This window comes from Penaeus chinensis, chromosome 19, assembly GCF_019202785.1.
Source record: "Penaeus chinensis breed Huanghai No. 1 chromosome 19, ASM1920278v2, whole genome shotgun sequence".
NCBI lineage: Eukaryota > Metazoa > Arthropoda > Malacostraca > Decapoda > Penaeidae > Penaeus > Penaeus chinensis.
This window is the reverse complement of record NC_061837.1, coordinates 16,582,536-16,590,035: the sequence shown is the minus strand read 5'-3', so window position 1 is coordinate 16,590,035 and position 7,500 is coordinate 16,582,536. Positions and strand designations below refer to the sequence as shown.

Below are 7,500 nucleotides of genomic sequence, written 5' to 3'. Positions count from 1 at the left end.
GTCTGTATGTCTGTCGTTTGCCTTTCTGTCTGTTTGTCTGTCTGTCTGTCTGTCTGTTTGTCTGTCTGCCTATCTGTCTGTATGTCTGTCTGTCTGCCTATATGTCTGTCTGTCTGTCTGTCTGTCTGTCTGTCTGTCTGTCTGTCTGACTGTCTGTATTTCAGCCTGTATGTCTGCCTATCTGTCTGTCTGTCTGCATGTTTGTCTGTGTGCCTGTCTGTCTGTCTTTCTGTCTGTCTCTCTGTCTATTTGTCTGTGTGCCTGCCTGTCTGCCTGTCTGCCTGTCTGTCTGCCTGTTTGTCTGTCTGTTTGTTTCCACCCCCCACCCCCCAACTTTCAAATTTACTCATACCAAAGATGAATTTCCAAACTTACACCCCAAAAGCCCAAACATTATTTACCATTACTCATCCAACACACTTCGCACCCACCAATCTACTCACAACATTGCTCACTAACTCACCCACTCAGAATTCACAAACCCAATCATTACTCACCCAACACCTTGTAAGCTTATCCGTCAACTGAACGTCGCCCACTCTTAAACCGCAACCATTTACTCACCTCTGCTCATTACTCACCCTTACTCGTCATCACTCACCCAACACCCTGCATCCAAGCCCTTCCACTCATCACTGCTCATCCAAACCCCCCAAAATCCAGCTTTTGCCCACCATTACCCACAACTGCCCACTAGTACTCACCATTACCCACAACTACCCACTAGTGCTCACCATTACCCACAACTACCCACTAGTACTCACCATTACCCACAACTACCCACTAGTACTCACCATTACCCACAACTACCCACTAGTACTCACCATTACCCACAACTACCCACTAGTACTCACCATTACCCACAACTACCCACTAGTACTCACCATTACCCACAACTACCCACTAGTACTCACCATTACCCACAACGACCCACTAGTACTCACCATTCCCCACAACGATCCACTAGTACTCACCATTACCCGCAACTACCACATAGTGTTCATCATTACCAACAACTACCCACTAGTACTCACCATTACCCACAACTACCCACTAGTACTCACCATTACCCACAACGACCCACTAGTACTCACCATTCCCCACAACGATCCACTAGTACTCACCATTACCCGCAACTACCCACTAGTACTCACCATTACCCGCAACTACCCACTAGTACTCACCATTACCCCACAACTACCCACTAGTACTCACCCTTACCCACAACTAACCACTAGTGTTCATCATTACCAACAACTACCCCCTAGTACTCACCATTACCCACAACTACCCCTAGTACTACCATTCCCACAACACCCCCTAGTATCACCATTCCCCCCAACACCACTAGTACTCACTTACCCCAATACCCCCCCCCCCCCCCCCCCCCCCCCCCCCCCCCTCCCCCCCTCCCCCCCCCCCCCCCCCCCCCCCCCCCCCCCCCCCCCCCCCCCCCCCCCCCCCCCCCCCCCCCCCCCCCCCCCCCCTTCTCTCTCTCTCTCTCTTGCCAGTTACTTCCTTTCCACAAATTGGACGAGGTAGATAGATAGATGTGAAGACTGACAAATAGATAAGTAAACATGTGCATGAAAAAAGACGTGTATAATCTGGCAGTTAGATTGATGTGTGAAAAAGCTAACATTGAGATATAACAGGCAGATTTTAATTAGATTTGAAACATTTGTGCGTTTGAGCGCATATGTGTGCATATATATATATATATATATATATATATATATATATATATATACATACACACACGCGCACACACACACACACACGCACACACACACACACACACAAACACACACATATATATATATATATACATATAAGAATGAATGCATATGAGTGTATGTATCTCCATATATAAACCTAAACGCATCAAAAAAAAAAAAAAAAAAAAAAAAAAAAAAAAAAAAAAAAAAAAAAAAAAAAAAAACTTAAATGAATTAAAAAAAAAAAAAAAAAAAATATATATATATATATATATATATATATAATGAAATAGCGAAGTCCCTCACCCGCGTCGTGGTGACCTGGCCTTGCTGGCTCGAGGAATGGATGGCGAAACTCCCGAAGTCGTTGATGAGGGAATAAGACACAATGCCGTTCTTCCCCACGTCATTGTCCTTGGCGAGAACCTTGGAAAAGAAACATTGGGATTAATGATGATTAGGGATGACGATGTATTTCTGCGCGTCGGTAAGTTTTGTGGTTATTGTATACGTGTCTGCGTGCCTCGGGGAACTCACCAAGACAACCGGAGATCCTGCTGTCATGTTTTCCTTCACGTGGATCTGGTCATAGGCCGTGCACTCCGGGAACACGGGTTTGTGGCGGTTCTCCTCTGAGGGCGAAAGAGAGTGCGTTCTTATAGCATCAGGTAAATACGTATACTTGTATTTACATGCACACACACACGAAAACACAAGTGTGTGCTTGTATGTTTGTATGTATATGTATGTATGTGTGTGTGTTTTTGTATGTATGTATGTATGTATGTGTGTATGTGTATGTATGTATGTATGTATGTATGTATGTATGTGTGTGTATGTGTGTGTGTATGTGTGTGTGTATGTGTGTGTGTGTGTGTGTGTGTGTGTGTGTGTGTGTGCACATGAATTCATAGATTAATATAAATAATCAATTTATATGATTATCGAATGCCCTCTACGCGGCTCCGCAAAACTATCATAAAATAAAACCTTTTTCTTCCCTGAACCTCCTCCAGATATTCTAAAGTGTTTGCGTCAAGTTCAACACTTCCAAGATAAATTGTTCCCTCTCCTATTCTCTCTCTCTCTCTCTCTCCTTCTTTCTTTCACTCTCTCTCTCTCCTCTCTCTCTCTCTCTCTCTCTCTCTCTCTCTCTCTCTCTCTCTCTCTCTCTCTCTCTCTCTCTCTCTCTCTCTCTCTCTCTCTTTCTTCTCTCCCTCTCTTTCCTCGTTCTACCATTCTCCCCCCCCCCCCCCCGTTCGTCGAACTCTTGTCTTTCTATCTATCTCTTCCTGTTCAACCCCTCTTCCCTCTCTCTCTTTCTTTCTTTTTATCTTTCTTTCTCTTTCTCTCTCTCTCATCCTCTTTCTCTTTTTCTTTCTCTGTTACTCCCTCCTTCACTCTCTCCCTCTTTCCCTCTCTCCCTCGACCCTTATCTCTCTCTCCTTCCCTCTCTCCCTCTCACTCTTCCTATCCCTCTTTCTCTCCCTCTCCCTCTCCCTCTCCCTCTCCCTCTCCCTCTCTCTCTCTCTCTCTCTCTCTCTCTCTCTCTCTCTCTCTCTCTCTCTCTCTCTCTCTCTCTCTCTCTCTCTTTCTCTCTCTCTCTCTCGGTATAGCGCGAAAAGGGGGAACAGCCAATATCACTTCTTGTTTGGTGACAAAAACAAATAGCTTCCCGGGGTTGCGACCAAATCCTAACAAACGGATGCGATTACCTGCGCTCTCTACTTTATCATCCACAAGAAAATAAGAAAAAAAAAAGAAAAAAAAAAGACTGAAGAAAAAAAAAAAGAAAAAAAAAGCGTTTCAAAATTTCATCGGGGAAAATTTTTCGCCCGTTTCTTCTGGTCCGGTGTCGTAAATTTTCGCTCGCGGGCGGCGGGGGAGGACTCGTTTGGACCTTCGTTTGTTTACGCCTTTTTGCCCCGAGTTCGCTGGACGGCCTTCTTCCGCTTGTCTCAGCTTCTTGTGCGTGATTTTTTTTTTCTTTTTTTTTCTTTAAGAGAGAGAGAGAGGGGGGGGGGGGGAGAGAGAGAGAGAGTTTGCTTCTATCTTCCCGCTATATACTTCCATTTCCTTTCCTCTGTTTCTCTGTCTATCTATCTATCTATCTTTCTGTCTATCTATTTATCTCAATATCTCTGTATCTCTGTATTTATATATCTATCTATTTATCTATCTATCTATCTCTGTATTTATCTATCTAGCCTTATATCTGTATATATATCCAGCTATCTATCTATCCATCCATCTCTCTATCCATCCGTTCATTCATCTCTCGCTCTCTCATTATTCCCTAATGCCTCTTATTTCTCATACTTATTAATTTATTACTACTGGGATTACCATCCTTTACTATATGACAATCTATTCAATGTCTCAAAATGGACTAGAAATATATATATATATATTTTTTTTTGTCTCACCTTTACTTTCAGAAGTCAGTCGAGCTGTAGAAAACGTGAAAAAGAAAACGTCGTTAAATTAAGCCATCTAATATTGGAGAAATCATATATAATATATCTATGTCTAATATAACACTTAAATGGAGTATCAAAATGCACAGAATATGAGTTAATTAGTACATATGCAATTCAGTATTAATAGAGTTCAATGGAAATACATTAATCTTCAGTCTTACCATATGACGGATTGCTGGCTGCAGAGGGAAAAATAAAGGCACCTGTGAATATAGTTTAAAATGGTATATATTTGCTCATTAGTGTGAAAATAATGCTATTCATGCTCAGTCGCTCTATTTACCCAGAAATTTTGTTTATTTGCAGAATTAACTAACTATATGTACACACTCCTTTGTGTGTGTGTGTGTGTGTGTGTGTGTGTGTGTGTGTGTGTGTGTGTGTGTGTGTGTGTGTGTGTGCGTGTGTGTAATATACATGTATGCAACTAATACCTGTATCCGGTCAACATGAAAACGAAAACAATATATCCTGTCTGCACCGTATCTGCATCATCCCCAATGGGACCTGCGTATCAGATGCCGATGCATAGAAGCCTTAGCTTATTCATTTCACAAGGACAGTCCGTCTGTTCTCGGTTAATTATGAGTAACTGAAGTGACGGGACAATGCGAGCCATATTCAGCGCTCGCGCCTACACATGTTGCAATAATCAAAGTAAAAGATATGTTTGCGGTAGTGTATCTATATTTGTGTCTTTATACACACACATATACTCGTGGGTGTGCGTGTGTTTGTGTGTGTGTGTGTGTGTGTGTGTGTGTGTGTGTGTGTGTGTGTGTGTGTGTGTGTGTGTGTGTGTGTGTGTGTGTGTGTGTGTGTGTTTATCCATTTACACACACACACACACACACACATACACACGCAATGTATATACATATTTAACACACATACACATACAATATATATGCGTATATATATATATATATATATATATATATATATATATAAATATATATACATATATATATATATATATATATATATATATATATGAATATATATACATATATATATATATAAATATATATATATGGGTATGTATGTATATATATATATATATATATGTATATATATATATATATATATATATATATATATATATATATATATATAAAAACACATCTGTTTTCCTATACAAATTTATATACATATATGTACCTTCTGCGTGAGTGTGTATACATGCAAGTGTGTTTCCTTCCAGACAAATGATATCTAAAAAATACCAATAATGATAATGAAACTAATATTGAAAATAATAATAAATAGAATAAAAGTCCAACAACTGTACACATCACTGATGAATCCCCTTTTGTTGTTCAAATGCCGCCTTTGATTCATTACCGGTGTTCAGATATCTTTTTTTTTCTGCTAATAATCTTTTATAACTATATAGAAACAAAATATACACTAATTACCTCTTTTTTTTTTTAACCAAATGATGACTCTATCCACTTTATAAAAGTGTCGCTTTAATCTTATTTTTTTCCCAAATTTCTTTAACATTTCAACCGAAAATATGCTTCACCATCCATCACAGAAATTTTCCTGGAATTCCCCCTTTAAATATTGGGTTCATATAGCAGATCACGATGGGGAGGGAGTTTAATAAACATTGGTGTGTGAATGTGATTTATATGCAGCGAGTAGATGGCCCTCACTCCTGTAAACTACCAAAGTGGTGTCTTCAGTGATTTATGATCATACTTTGAAAGTCAGGAAAGTTATTTTGCACTCGAGAGATGATTGTTCTGATATTATAAGAATGAATAAGCGTTGTCTAGATGTAAATTATGTTTGAGAATGACGATTTGCATCGTGTATTTATGGAGATATTTTCTTTCTTTCTTCTTTTTTTTTTCTTTTTTCTTATTTTTGTATTTATACTCGAATACTTCCACAAATTTGTTGGAACACGCAAATGCGAAGAAGATAATATTCAAAGGTGGAAGGAGGAATCGAGTGAATGAATATCAGATGAAAAGAGAATTAACTTGTATACTTGTAGATAAATTTCGAAATAATGATAGCAATAGTGCATATGCTTTACTTTGCAATACATCTAGTGCAGGACATATAATATATCAAATTTATCTGATCCATCTCTTCGCACACTTAGCATTTGCAACAGGACGAAATCAGAGAACAATGAACACGCCGGAGCATACTGAACATTTCCCAAGTTAGCTAACAATGGCAGCACTTCGTAACAAGGCCTTTAGAATGAGTTTACGAATAACAACATAGTCAACAGCGGGGGACGAACTGTGGCAAGCTATTTACTTCCCCCATGCGTGAAAACAAAGCTCAGCGAGACACGGTGAAATGACCCTTATCAGCCTCAAGACTTCACTCCTTCAAGCTTTGTTCTTTCCCCCTTTCATCTCTATCATTCCAATTCTCCCTCTTCACCATCGTCTAAGAACACTTTAAAGAGAACATGCTCGTGATTTTGATCATCATTTAGCGCAAAGTTCGTGTATAGAGGTCCTGAGCCTGATAAAACCCCAAACATATAACCGAGCTTTGAAAATGATACCAAGTCGTATTTTTATAGAACGTCTCCCGCGAAGCTTTAGTAAGAAGCGTGAGAGAATAAATTATTGCTTTCAAGGAACACCTTTTCTCACGCCAACCTCGTCCGACCAGCCGCCTGCACGCACTGTTGCCAAACTACAATAACGACACCAAATGACCAATAAACTCCTCGTTGCGGGAACTGAATTCTGGCTAGCTACGCATTCAGACTTGGCAACGTTGTGCCCTCACTGCAAACGGCGTGAGAGGATTTCGCAATAGGATAGCTTTCGTTGTTCCTGCAATGTGCGGTTTCAAGGCGCGGGGTATGAAGACGTGGTTTCTATCTTTTACTGTTTTCAAGTTTATCTGCCTCTATTCTTCTCTATCTCTCTCACTCACCCTCTCCTTCCCTCCCTCCCTCCCACTGTGAATGTGTGTGTGTGTGTGTGTGTGTGTTTGTGCGTGTGTGTGCATACAAACGTATGTGTGTATCTTTGTACCTTTGACATCGTTTATGTGTCTATATATTCATTCAAAAATGTGTCTCCCAATAACCCACACCCACCCTATCTACAGCAGACAGAAACAACACAACCCAGCATTCACAGACACCCGATTCCCACATACGATGGACAAGAACACCAAAGGACTTGAAGCTTAAAATATTAGCAACGAAGCCGAAATACAGGGCAGAGGACTGATGACATGCTCCTAAGAAAAAGTCTATATCTTAAAGTAGTGAATGCGTTCAGGTCTAATGGTCTCGGTGTAGCTAACTCTAA

The 7,500-nt window shown here is 40.3% G+C and overlaps 1 protein-coding gene across 1 annotated transcript in view; it reads right to left on the bottom strand.

Annotated features, from left to right (window-relative positions):
• Positions 1–7,500, bottom strand: part of LOC125034933 (neural-cadherin-like) — a 122,418-nt gene that overhangs the window by 16,650 nt on the left and 98,268 nt on the right. Inside the window, exons 7-10 of the mRNA XM_047626979.1 lie at positions 4,360–4,377; positions 4,145–4,168; positions 2,256–2,350; positions 2,025–2,144 (exon numbers count right to left, since the gene is read on the bottom strand). Coding sequence (XP_047482935.1) covers positions 2,025–2,144; positions 2,256–2,350; positions 4,145–4,168; positions 4,360–4,377 — 257 coding nt within the window. The remainder of the gene's footprint in view (positions 1–2,024; positions 2,145–2,255; positions 2,351–4,144; positions 4,169–4,359; positions 4,378–7,500) is intronic.